This window comes from Armigeres subalbatus, chromosome 3 (genome assembly GCF_024139115.2).
Source record: "Armigeres subalbatus isolate Guangzhou_Male chromosome 3, GZ_Asu_2, whole genome shotgun sequence".
Classification (NCBI taxonomy): Eukaryota; Metazoa; Arthropoda; class Insecta; order Diptera; family Culicidae; genus Armigeres; species Armigeres subalbatus.
Genome location: NC_085141.1, coordinates 366,217,910 through 366,231,737, shown reverse-complemented (window position 1 = coordinate 366,231,737; position 13,828 = coordinate 366,217,910). Strand labels below are relative to the sequence as shown.

Sequence of the window (13,828 nt, the reverse complement as noted above, 5' to 3'; positions counted from 1 at the left end):
TGATTGTCCACTAACAACTAGAACAACTCCGAAATACTGCGGCATCGGTGTTAGAAAATGCATAATGCTAAAGGAAGGCATAGAGTATTCCTCCTTTATACGCCATTCGACAAACAGATGCTAAAGACGTCTCTGTTAATGATTGTGGAAGAACCATATGAATACATTTAATACTAAATACTCATTTTCTGGATTGCAATCCCATCCCATCTACCATAGTACCACGTTCCTAAAATTATTTTCAGTGCCTTTTCTTTCCACATAATCCCACCAAATTAATGCATAGATCTTAAGTTACAAGGCGTAAATGGCGCTATAGGAATTCCAATTCATTCGACTGTGGAATACAAGAAAATGCACAATTACAGAGTGTCCGAAATAAGAATACGTTTGAAATGATGCCAGATACATTCGACAAAAAACTTATTATCATCACGTTTCAAAAATATATAAATATACAATGAAATGAAAGCATTTTTGCCGAGAATTTAGATCATTTGAGGGGGCGTAATAGCTGTAATTATTCCTTCTGATTCTTTGTCTACATGTATAGCTACATATGTAGGCGAGGAATCAGAAGGAATAAATTTTGGCTGTTACGCCCTTTTCAAATGTTGGTCGAGAAATAATTAATTATCGAAAATACGTCAATTGGAACAATGATCCGTTTACTCTAATGAACATTTTTTGGGGTAAACGTTGCAATAAGTGGGTACCAAAATCTAAAGTACCAAAACACATGTGAGGTAGATGGGTTATCTATGGATTCTGACAGCTGTGTCGCCCCTCTGTCTTTTATTTAATCATTAATGACTTATGTCATTTTCTTCGGTGTTTACAAAACAAAAAGAAACAAAAAAATATCAACGTTTTCATATTGAGATTCTCACGTCCGAATGTGTGAGTGGCGATAAAAGGAAAACAAACACTCCTAGATGGTACAACTCAGCGAAGATTGGGTAAAAATGAGTATATTTGCATATATTTTTTGACTCTTTTGAAATCATTGTGATGACCCGATCATTTTTGAGGTTATGAGCAGAAGGAAAACAAACATGTTTTTACACATGACGAATTGCACATTAGTGTGCGAGCGCTAAACGTCACTCATCTCTATTAAAGAAGCAGCATGTAGATTTGAAAAGAGTTTATTTACATTTTCATTTATATAATTTATTTGCAGTTTTAAAAATGGTTCGTCTCCAAAATATATCGGTGCCATGCAGAATAGCATACGGTGGCGATTAGTAGAATCGGATTCAGAATAAACTAGCACTTGTTTAATAGAATCGGTTTTAGAATGGCACTGGCCTCCTGCAGCAGCCCCGTCACTTGTTCCTTCGCTTGTTCTACTGGCTGCTGGTTATCGTTTTACGGAATTAGGACGTTTTTCTGTTGGGTATCAATCGAGTACTCCGAACTTCGGCGTTCGAAGCTCGCTCCGACGGTCCAGATAATAGAGATGAAATTCCATATCGGCCATTATGTTTGCGGTTGGTGTGGCACCTGACCTTCATGACCGAGTTCAGGACTGTTGCAACTGAACTCTGTGAAACAAAAAAAATGTCAATATTCTATGGAATCACTCGCAATATAGGAAAAACTTACCTTTGCCAGCTCTTAAAACTCAGTGTAACAGCATAAAATTAAGGGTCCGTCGTCCGTGATTTTCCCTGACTCAATCACCGCCGAACATGTTGAAACACAGACGGCGAACAAATTGAATGCAATTGAAAGATTTAATTTGAAAAAAAAACATCACAATGCATAAAATAAAAACAAGTAATCCTGATTTATAAGCTTTGAGAAGAATAAAATTGTAGAAATGTTGAAAAAGATTAAATAATAAGCTAACTAGCTTTTCCATTTTTCTCCGTGTACACACTTCCTTGGTGTGCAGAATTCCCACTGGGCAGTCCGACAACGTTGCAGTCACTGGGCATATCGCCCATCAGGACGGTCTAGCCGACACGGTTACTGGCGAAAACCCATTAATGGGTAAAAAAGTATACATTTTTTGATAGCATATGGAGCTGTCAAAAAAGGGGTAATATATAAAGTGCAAAAATGGGTGAAAAAATACTCATCTTATGAACCAACATGGAGTTGAAAAATGTGCATTTATTTACCCATTAATGGGTGAAAAAATAGTTGTGCTGAACGAGGTGATTTGAAATACATTTAATTTCTTGTCGGTTACAATTTTTTTTTTGCGATGAAAATTAAAATTTACGAGCTCACTTAAACGTAAGTAAAAGACATATTTATAATACTTTCCAACAAAATTGAATTTTTCAATTTGTTCTAGTGAGAAATAAAATCTTCAGTCCTGCCACATTCCTGCCTAACCAAGTGCCTAACCGAATCGAAACAGCAGTTCGACCCGAAATGTGGCTGACCCGGGACAATTTTTGGAAGCAATCCATCATTGCATGCAACTAGAGACACCAGCGTTGAGTGGTTATAGTTTCATTTACAGATAGAAGATCCTTCATATTCAATCTTCAAGGGTTGTGTTTTTTATGCAATAATATTTCGTATTGCATTAAAAACACAACCTGCACTTGGGAGATTGAATTTCAGGTTGAGGAGGATCTTTCTATCTGCCATGATCTTGCTTCAAATGAAATATAAAATAGCCACGCTCTATGTTTCAACATGAATTATTGAACATAACTTTAAATGATGAATAAAATCTGTATTTTATACTGCTTTTTATTTACTTTACAATTGTCTTTTTAAATCTGAACTACAGCACTCAAATTTATTGTTGAAAATGGGTATTTATTTACCCATTTTGCCTGAAAATCACCACCGGACGATGGGTAAAATAATACCCATTTGTTGACATAAACATGATTTACCCATTAATGAGTAAAACGGTTTTACTCATTAAATGAGTAGTGGCGGTTTTGGCGAAAATGGGTGCCATAGTACCCACTAATGGGTTTTAGCCAGTTACCGTGGATAGGACAGATCGTTGATGGATTGGCTTGTGTGAATAGCGAAGGTAGAAAGCCAATTCTAAAAAATTGATAACGGATCTAACCTCAAACACGATGGTAAAAGCTGGGAGCTTTACGTTAACTCCCTGTGGTGTTTGTTCGGAGGCATCAGAAACCAACGAAGGCATGGTCGGATGCGACGCCTGCGAGCTATGGTTTCACTTCCGATGCGTTGCAGTTTCGGAAGAGCTCTTGGAAGATGTAGACAAGTGGTTCTGTCCATCAGAGTCCTGTCAGAAGGTGGCGGAAGAAACTCGTAAGAAGACGAATGCTAGCAAGAAAGCAGTGAAGTCCAAGGGAACGAAGTCACGGACACAAGACGAATCGGAATCCAGTGTTAAATCTGATCACCAATCCGCTCCATCGCTGGAGAAACAGTTGAAGGCGCTAGAGCGAGAACAGAACGCCAAAGAACAAGAAATGGAAATCGAGAAAATCTTGAGAGAGAAGCGGATCGAAATGGATAGAATCTTGAAGGAGAAGCAGTTGAAGATCAATAGTGAGCTGAGGGAGAAGGAATTGCAGCTGGAGAAGGAAATGCTCGATAAGGCACTTCACGAGGAGCAGGTCCATGCTGATCGTATGCAGCAGTTGCGAGAATCGTATCAAAATGCGATCGAAAACATGAAGACTATGACCGTGAAATCGAAGACAGTCGTCGTACAATCAAAGCTTGAGAAAGCGGAAGTCGCGGGACGTTTTCCAGCTGCAGAAGAAGGATGTTCGTATAAACAACAGAAGGCGTTAAGTACGCCGTTGCGCAATCCAGGCGTGTCGCTAAGAACACTTTCGGAAAAGCAGCGGAAACAACTCCAGGTATCGGAACTATCGTCAGATGAAGATCACGATTCCGTTGACGACAGCGACGACGAAGAATCCGACGAAAATATAAACAATTCGGAGCCTTCATCGGGAGAAGAGCCAAACGAAAAATCGGAGAATGAATCGGAAGAATCGAGTTTGACCAAACGCGAACCACGACGGAGGAAGAAGGCAATGTCACACGGGCTGGGGCGTTGCATAGCAGGTCCAACGAAAGCTCAATTGGCCGCACGCAATGGAACTTCCAGGTAACTCCCCATTTTCTCTGGCAAGCCCGAAGAGTGGCCTCTTTTCATCGGAAGCTACGAAGCCTCTAACGAAGCATGCGGTTTCAACGATGTAGAGAACTTAGTTCGCCTACAGGACAGCCTGAAAGGCTCGGCCTTGGATAGTGTTCGTGGACAATTGTTGTTGCCAAAGTCCGTACCGAAGGTGATCAACAAACTCCGGCAGCTCTACGGTCGTCCGGAACAACTTTTGCATTTCCATCTGGGAAAAGTGAAACAATTGGACCCCTCGAAAGCAGATAGTTTGGAAACGTTCATTCCTTTCGGAAATGTGGTGGAACAATTATGTGACCATTTGGAGGCAGCTGGGTTGAAAAAGCATTTGATCAATCCGCTCCTCATCCAAGATTTGGTGGACAAGTTGCCGGCAGGTGATAAGCGAGAATGGGTTCGATACCGAAGTAAAAGGAAGACGGCAACATTGCATCACGAAGAAAAAAACGTCACAACGCTAGCTTTCCTCGATGAAGGATCGTCAATTACACTTGTTGAATGTTCGCTCGTCGACCGACTACGAGCTGAAGGAGTGAAATGGCCGCTAACCATAAAATGGACTGCTGATATTAGTAGGGAAGAACCTGATTCAAGGATGATGAATTTATGGATCTCTGCCGTGGGACAAAAAGAGAAACTCCTCCTCCAATCTGCTCAGACGGTTCATAAGTTGCTACTTCCGAAACAGTCGCTAAATGCGGTTGAAATTTCCGCTAAGTATAGCCATCTGCGGAATCTACCATTAGCGTCGTATTCGGACCAACAGCCTGGTCTGCTCATTGGCCTAAATAATCTTCACACTATTGCGCCAATCGAAGCTAAAATACGGAAAGTCGGAGAGCCGATAGCCGTACGATCAAAACTCGGCTGGTCGGTGTATGGTCCTACTTCAGGGCAAACAGATAGCTCAATATCCGTCAACCATCATCACGGAATCAGTAATGACGACCTCTACGATTTGCTGAAGAAGCATTACTCTTTGGAGGAATCGGCAGTCGAAATATCGCAAGAAACAAAAGATGAGAAAAGGGCGCGTGAAATTCTGGAACGAACAACCGTTCGTGTCGGTGACCGCTTCGAAACGGGGTTGCTGTGGAAATCGGAGGATCGTATGTTTCCTGACAGTCTTCCGATGGCACGTCGAAGACTCAAACAGTTGGAACAACGTCTCGAAAAGTCTCCAGAAATGTACGACAAGATCAGAAAACAGGTTGAAGACTACCAGGCTAAAGGGTATGCCCATCTAGCAACATCTAAGGAGCTAGCGGAAACCGATTCGCAGAAGAGGTGGTACTTGCCACTAAATTACGTACAAAACCCGAAAAAGCCAAATAAAATTCGTCTGGTTTGGGACACTGCAGCAACAGTCATCGGTGTTTCTCTCAACAATCAGTTATTAAAGGGACCCGACATGCTCACGCCTTCAACAGCGGTTCTCAGCCTTTTCAGAGAACGACGAATAGCCTTTGGTGGAGATATTCGTGAAATGTACCACTAACTACGAATTCGGGATGCCGACAAGCTAGCGCAGTGTTTCTTGTTCAGGAAAAATCCGGAGGACGCTGAACCAAGTGTGTACGTCATGGACGTAGCTACCTTTGGCTCAACGTGTTCTCCGTGCTCGGATCAGCACGTCAAAAATCGAAATGCGTCGGAATTCTCGTCACGGTACCCGGAAGCCGCAGCAGCCATAGTCCACAAGCATTATGTGGACGACTACTATGATAGTGTCGACACGGTCGAGGAGGCAGTTCGTCGTGCTGAAGAGGTGCGATTCATACACTCAAAGGCAGGTTTCGAGATACGAAATTGGGTGTCGCACTCTTCTGTAGTTCTCCACAGTCTTGGAGAACAAAATCAAGCGGACGACGTGCATTTCAACGTCGATAAAACTACGGAGAACGAGCGAGTCCTCGGGATTATCTGGAGTCCAAGTCAAGACACTTTCTCATTGGCCACTGACCACCGTTCTGAGCTAGAGCCGTACCTCAAAGGCATTCAACGACCCACAAAGCGATTGGTGCTAAGCTGCGTTATAGGATTTTGTCGATCCACTTGGACTTCTGGCACCGTTCATGATCCATGGAAAGATGCTGGTCCAAGAATTGTGGCGAACGGGATGCGGATGGGACGAAGAAATAGACGACAGTGCGATGCAGAAATGGAACCGTTGGGTAGGCCTGTTGCCGCAAGTAGCCGCCTCCCGAATTCCCCGCTGCTACATCGGCGATTGCTACTCATCAGAAGTTGATTCACTTCAGCTGCACATCTTCATGGACGCAAGTGAGCACGCATATGGTTGTGTTGCCTACTTCAGAGCGGTCGCAAATGGTCAGGCCAAGATTACTCTGATAACCTCTCGTTCGAATGTATCGCCTTTGAAACGACAATCGATTCCGCACATGGAACTGATGGCGGCAGTTCTGGGATCACGACTGTTGCGCACGGTACAATCACATCACTCCCTCCCGATACACAAATACTTTCTATGGTCGGATTCTCGAACGGTTCTCAGCTGGATTCGTTCAGACCAGTTGAAATACAAGCAGTTCGTGGCCTTTCGCATCGGGGAAATTCAGGAGAACACCAATATCTCCGATTGGCGCTGGGTCCCGTCAAAAATGAACATCGCTGACGTTCTTACAAAATGGGGGCAAGGACCTCCACTGCAATCCAACAGCCCATGGTTCATTGGTCCATATTTTCTGCTGCAGTCCGAAGATGAGTGGCCACTGGGACAGTTTCCGGCAGTTGATATAAGTGAAGAAATGAGGGCTCAGGTCTTACATCACGACGTCTCTAACATCGGATCAATCATCAATGCTAATTCAACGAATCGTTTTGTTCGTCTTCTCCGAAGTACAGCCAACGTAGTTCGGTTTATTGCAAACTGTCGACGAAAACTAGCAGGAAATCCGATTGTTGTTTCCAAAGCTACTCCGGGTCAAGAATGCTTGTTAGAAACGAAATTAAAATCTATTCAACAACCTCTTCAGCAAAACGAGTTACACGCTGCGGAGTTGATATTGTGGAAACAGGTTCAACGTGATGGATTTACGGAAGAGATAAGGACCTTACAAAGAAATCAAATATGTGAAGGTTCTCCGGGTCGAATAACAAAATCGAGCTTGATTTACAAAATGAATCCTGTTCTGGATACCGAAGGCATTCTACGGGTCGGAGGCAGACTACAGCAGGCTGAATTCGTTTCATTTGATATGAAACACCCAGTTATTCTTCCGAAAGACCGTGCTATAACCAACATGCTAATCCTGCAGTACCACGAAAAATTTGGTCATGCGAATCGAGAGACCGTGTGCAATGAACTGCGTCAGCGGTTCTACATCCCGAAAGTTCGACAAGCGATTCGACAGGCTGTAAATAAATGCATGTGGTGTCGTGTCAACAGATGTAAGCCACTAACTCCCATGATGGCGCCACTGCCAGTGCAACGAGTATCTCCACAACTTCGTCCGTTTAGCTCTGTGGGTGTAGATTATTTAGGACCCATCTAAGTGACTGTGGGCCGCCGAAGGGAAAAAAGATGGGTGGCTCTTTTCACTTGTCTAGCGGTGCGTGCTGTACATTTAGAAGTACATAGTTCACAATCTAAATACTCAAGCGTGCTTAATGGCGGTTCGGAGATTCGTCTGTAAAAGTCTGTAAAAGCGCCAAACGAATTCTTCTCTGACAATGGCACCAATTTTAAAAGAGCCAGTAACGAATTGGCAAAGATGAAGCAGATCGACCAAAATTGTGCAGAAGGCTTCACGAGCTCCACATTGAAATGGAATTTCATTCCTCCTAGTACGCCGCACATGGGCGGTGGTGCTACTAAGAATGCGGATTTGCCGGTAAATGGTTCAGCAGATTTCGCAGAAGCCTTGCGGAACACTTACAAACGGTCACAGTATATAGCTGAAAAAATGTGGCAACGCTGGTGTAGAGAATACTTGCCGACCAACAGTCGTTCCAAATGGGTCGACGATCGGAGGTAGATACAGGTAGGAGACTTAGTGTTCGTCGTTAACGATGAACAACGGATGAATTGGATTCGAGGAATCATCGAGGAGTTGTTCAAAGGGAAAGACGGTAGAATTCGACAGGTGAGTGTCCGAACATCTCGAGGTGTTAATAGGAAAGCTGTGGCCAACCTGGCGGTTATTGAAATTCCTGGTAAATCCGGCGACACCGGCGTAGAACCGGCACCGGAGTTACGGGCTGGGGTGTGCAGAATTCCCACTGGGCAGTCCGACAACGTAGCAGTCACTGGGCATCTCGCCCATCAGGACGGTCTAGCCGATAGGACAGATCGTTGATGGATTGGCTTGTGTGAATAGCGAAGGTAGAAATGAAAACAAACTGGTTAAAGTGTCTTTCGGCCTAACGTGAAATTTCATTATTCTAAAGTCCATAAAGAATATTTTATTCTATACTAAAAATAATATCGTATCGAAAATACGTGAATTTGAAACGCCTAATTTGGTTTATGTTTAACAAACATCAATAGGGTAACATACTTAAAACTACAGCTGATATGATAGGCAATAATATGGAATTTATTCTAGGGATTAGATTGTAAAACTAAAAGCTAATGGTTTAAAACTAGTGCGGTTGAAAATTAAGGACAAAGCATCTAAATTAGCCTATGTACAACTATGTGAGTAAAACTGAACTATTACGAACCACAAACTTAAAAATTACCTTAATTAAAATTTGATTAAAAAATGTACAGACTAGATTACCATCACGCGAACCCTACAAATCTGTCGTAGCACGAGGACCTTAAGGTGAAGGTGGGTTGAGTACCAAAACAAAGCTTTGAAAGTGTTGGTACAATAAATACTGTCATATACTTTAGTAGTATTGGTGTCGTATTTATCAAAAAACAAAGAATATTAGTAGGGTGGTTCAAAAATCTACCCAGCACCACCTTGCTCAATCGATTCCGTCCCATGCTCCGAGTGTCCTCCAAAAGCCGATTTGAACAAAAACTGATTGAGCACAAGCCGGTTAAAGTTTTTATGAAAGCTAGTATGGGAAACTGAACCTTTCATTACACTGGCTATAGTGCCTCTCCTCCAAACGCTGGCGAAAGGAGAATCCACATAGCTGAATAGAAACCGCACGTTGGGAAAGATCCATTAATTACGTAACGCGAAAATAGCATTTTATACCCCGCTCACTCCCATGTCACACTTTTTGTATGAAGTATCTGCTCCTGGTGCGATAGATATCACAGACAAATTCTGGCTATTTTGTTGAATTACACGTTTGCTTTCTGAGAAGCCTAATTATCATGCAAAGGATTCGCAACCTCGATTAGATTAGACTCCCAACTATCGGAACGACAATTCAATATGCATTGTCTATGGAGTCAAAGCTCTTGAATATTTCATCCAGTCATGGTCTCCCCCCTAGCCAGGGTCTAATGACGAAGCGCCACAATCAGAATAATGTAAAATTCAACCTCGCCATATCAACTCCCATACAAACCTGAAACGAGCTGACTAAGGTAAGCCCCTATTCAAACTATCGGAAGACACCGAGAATATGAAACATATAAGACTGAGCGTGGCGGAGCAAAATAATTTTAGAGCCACCCTAAATATTAGTTTGCTACTGCCGGTTCCGGTGTTAACATTCGCTCCGCAATCCGTTCTTAGTGGTTTTTTTCGGTCAAAAATAGCAGTTTTTATAAGATTTTCGCTTCAAACAAGTGACTGATTTCAAAAAGTGATGTTTAATTGGCATTCCATCAACATTTCGGGCTGCTCGTGTGCGGAGAAGTGTGTGAAAACTTGATTTTTTCAATGCCCTTTGAGAAGAAGTGAAGTCCAGTGATAAGCCCACCAAATCGCGAACGGCAATTAAATTGGCACGAAACTGCTGATTTCTGCTATGATTCGTGCCGAAATGCAAAGGACTCTTTGAAGAAACATGTTCATTATCACGGGAAGTAAATAAATATGCTGTGAGCAGGTTAGTAATTTGAATATCAAACTTTTGTTCGGTGCTGCTCGATGCATTCGAATGTTGGTGGGAGTGGAGTGCGGGAGGTGTGGTATTGACCCGTGGAAGGTCCGGTGCCATATTGACTGCCATTGTGGTACTCTTCCAACTATGTCCTTAAAACAAACTATCAATTGTAAGTTGAACCATAAAATAAGCGTTACTTGAACTAATTACTAAAATAAAACTATAGTTTTAGCTGCTACTAAGAGCCGCTCGAAAACGGTGATGCATTTATTAAGGTAAATCCGAACACTTGGATGTGACGATAAAGTGTCTTCGGATGTTCTTGTTTTTTTTTTCCATGTAGGTATGGGTCTTGGTTGGTTTGATGAGAAGTGCCAGCAAGTGACGGACGAGAAAAATGTTGCAAGGGCAGAAGAGAAACGAATCCACCGCAGAAAAAAAGGCAACACGAAGAGAGTGTGATAGCCAAAGCACAGAAGAACACGAATAGAAACGATATGCGGAGGTTTCACGCAACTGTCAATGGCGCGCAGCATAAGACTGCGCCAGTGCCCGCCATGTGCAATGACCGAGAGGGGAATTTGCTGACAGATAAGGCTATGGTGGCAGCCAGGTGGAAGGAGCACTTCGAAGATTTGTTGAACGGTGAAAATAAAGGTGTATTAAGGAGCAGGATGGACATAGTCGGCGATGGTCAAGCTGTGGAACCACCAACGCTGGATGAGGTTAGGAAGGTTCTAAACGAGTTGAACAACAGTAAAGCTACTGGGAAGGATGAGATCCCGGTTGAGCTTCTCAAACACGGAAGTGAGCAGCTGCATCAATCAATCCACCACATTCTCCAGAAATATGGGAGGATGAAGAGCTGCCTGCCGGATTGCAGACGAAGTGTCAACCTCGCTTGTGACCTTAGACGGATTGAAGCAGGGTGATGCACTTTCGAAATCATTGTTCAACATTGCACTCGAAGGCGCTATTAGAAGATCTGGCGTTCAGAGGAACGGCACTATTATCTCACGGTCGCATATGCTCCTGGGCTTAGCGGACGACATTGACCTTATTGGAATCAATCATAGAGCAGTAGTGGAGGCTTTTGTCCAACTGAAGAGAGAGACGGTGAGGATAGGATTAACCTGGGACGGGACTTGCAAAGAGGAAAAAATGTAACTTCATCTGCTGCCAGTCAGCTGCTGTCACGAACTGTCAGTTGCAGCCAGCAGCTTTTTGTGTAAAAGTATTGCACACTTAACTCATTTTACAGTATTCGGTAAATTTTACCGAAATCTCAACAGCTGAACTGTTCGGTAATTTTTTTACAGATTTTTTGTATTTTTTTCCATTGCTCAACTGTCAAAATCACCGAAAATCAGTAAAATTATTTACCGAACAGTTCTGCTGTTGAGATTTCGGTAAAATTTTACCGAATTCGGCGATTTATTTTAAGTGTGTGGTATCCCAAATCAAATATTCCGCATAATTTTTGTTTTACGTAGACTTTTTCACTTTAACGAGTATTCCAAATCATCCGGTTAGCTTATTATTAATCAGTTATAAACGTGTGTTTTATTACCGATGTAAAAACTCTTATGAAAATGAATTTTCCAATTCGGGAATTAGATACACTTTTATTGTGCTCAGAAGAGTTCACCTGGGGCCTAGGTGAAACAGTCAAGGAAACAGTTGAAACGGGATGGTCAACTGTGATGAAAAGAAGAACAAGTGTCAAAACAAAGGGAAAGAAACAGCGTCTTTGCAGGTATCGTCTCAGGGGTTAACCCATAACTCCACCAAGACAAAGTACATGGTGGCAGGTGGAGATAGGGAAGACCTAGTGGTATTGATGCAGAGGTAGTGCTTGATGAGGATGTGTTTGAAGTTATTGAGGAATTTGTTTACCTTGGAACGCTTGTGAAATGTGACAATGACGTTTCCCGTGAAGTGAAAAGACGTATTGCTGCTGCGAATAGGGCCTTTTACGGACTACGTAACCCGCAACATGCAGACGGAAACGAAATTTGCTTTATACAAAACTCTGATTCTACCAGTGGCCCCTATATGGACATGAAGCATGGACATTAAAAGAGGCGGCCCGGAGTGGTTTCGGGGTTTTCGAGCGAAAAGTGGAGGAAAACTAGAAAATGGTATGTGGCGCAGATGCATGAATTATGTATCAAGTATGTAAAGAAGAAAATATTGTGAATCGTTTAAAATACGGCAGACTTCAGTGGGCTGGTGACTTAGTGCGAATGTCGGAAGAAAGAATAGCGAAAACAATATTCAAAAGAGAACCAGATAGAGACCGGCGAATTCGTGGAAGGCAATGAACACGCTGGCTGCACGAGGTGGAATCGGACCTGGTGACCCTGAACGTTCGGGGAAACTGGAGGAACATCGCCCAAGACCGACGATTATGGAGCTCTACAATACGCCAGGCATAGGTGTTTCGACGCTGTAGCCAACCAGGTATCCAGGTAGGTTAAACAATTTTATCAGGAAATGTTCTAGTTGATGTTTGAGAATTTTGCCTAGAAATTACTTTAGAGTAGGTAGATGCTTTAGGATTTCTTTTGAAGATAATTATTCCCCTCACAAAATTTTCTTAATTAGTTCAAAATTCTTCTTGAAACATAAAAAAACTATCTTAAACGAATTCCAAGAGCTCTCTCGATTATTTTTGTCCTGGAGCTCCTCGATGTATGTTTGTAGATTTTTTTTCAAAAGCTTTGCTCTAAAAACATGGTAAATTGTATGATATTTACTCTTCTTCATCATCATCTTCTGCATTGGCATTACATTCCCCACTGAGTCAGTGCGGATTAGTGTTCATTAAGGTGATTATAGAATGAAGCCCGTGGTGAATTTAAAATTCACCACACATTTATCTATTTACATTTCAAAAGGCCCAAATCTGGCGGAATAGTTTTCGTACAGTGCCGAAACTCAAATTATGATTGTTCAGCATAACTAAGCAAACGATCTACCATTATTTCAGCCCCATACGCGTTATGGTTCTTTCATCTCGTGCGCTTGAAAAAAATATTGGAAAAGCACGTGGTTTACAAAATGGCCGATTTCTGGCTTCATTCTATAATCACCTTAAGCTCTTCCTCAGTTATTAACCGCGAGGTTTTTAAGAAAAGTTATCAATTTGTATTGAGGCTAACACGATGATATCATAGATATAATGCCGATAACCGCAAGTCGAGTACATATGTATATGGACGCCCATATACAGATGTGCTCGTCTTGTGGTTAGCGGCAATATAAAGCCGATACAAATATTTAATAACATCCAGATAAAAATATCATTTCGAAATTCATGTGTTTATAGTATTTATTTCATATTTTGAAATATTTTTCAGATGACTTTCGAACTGCATTTATCAATTAATGCATTTACATAAATTACATTCATACTAGTATCCGACTTAGAACTAGAAAAGGGAAACCATCGCATTTCCATAAAGGCAGGTAAGAAAATGAGAGATTTTAAAAGACTGAAACTATTTAAGAAATACTTCACTGTCATGAGAAAAGTTTATTATAATTCTGATGACATTTCATTCAATCGTATTACTTTTACATATACGTATTTCGACCTTAACTGTACACACTTAGTTTTTATTTCTGCAGCTCGGCAAAAGTCCGCACAGCCGTACGCCAACAAAGTAAAAAGCTGATATTCCGGCAAAAATGATGTTTGTTAGCTGATTTTTTGCAAATCATTTGCTGGTTTTCAGC

General features: G+C 41.9%; 1 protein-coding gene across 1 annotated transcript; it reads left to right on the top strand.

Moving 5' to 3' along the window:
• Nucleotides 1-6,198: 6,198 nt before the first annotated feature.
• On the top strand, nt 6,199-7,623 carry LOC134222870 (uncharacterized). The gene has a single exon (XM_062702012.1). The coding sequence runs from the start codon at nt 6,199-6,201 to the stop codon at nt 7,621-7,623; it is 1,425 nt and encodes a 474-aa protein (XP_062557996.1).
• Nucleotides 7,624-13,828: the final 6,205 nt, after the last annotated feature.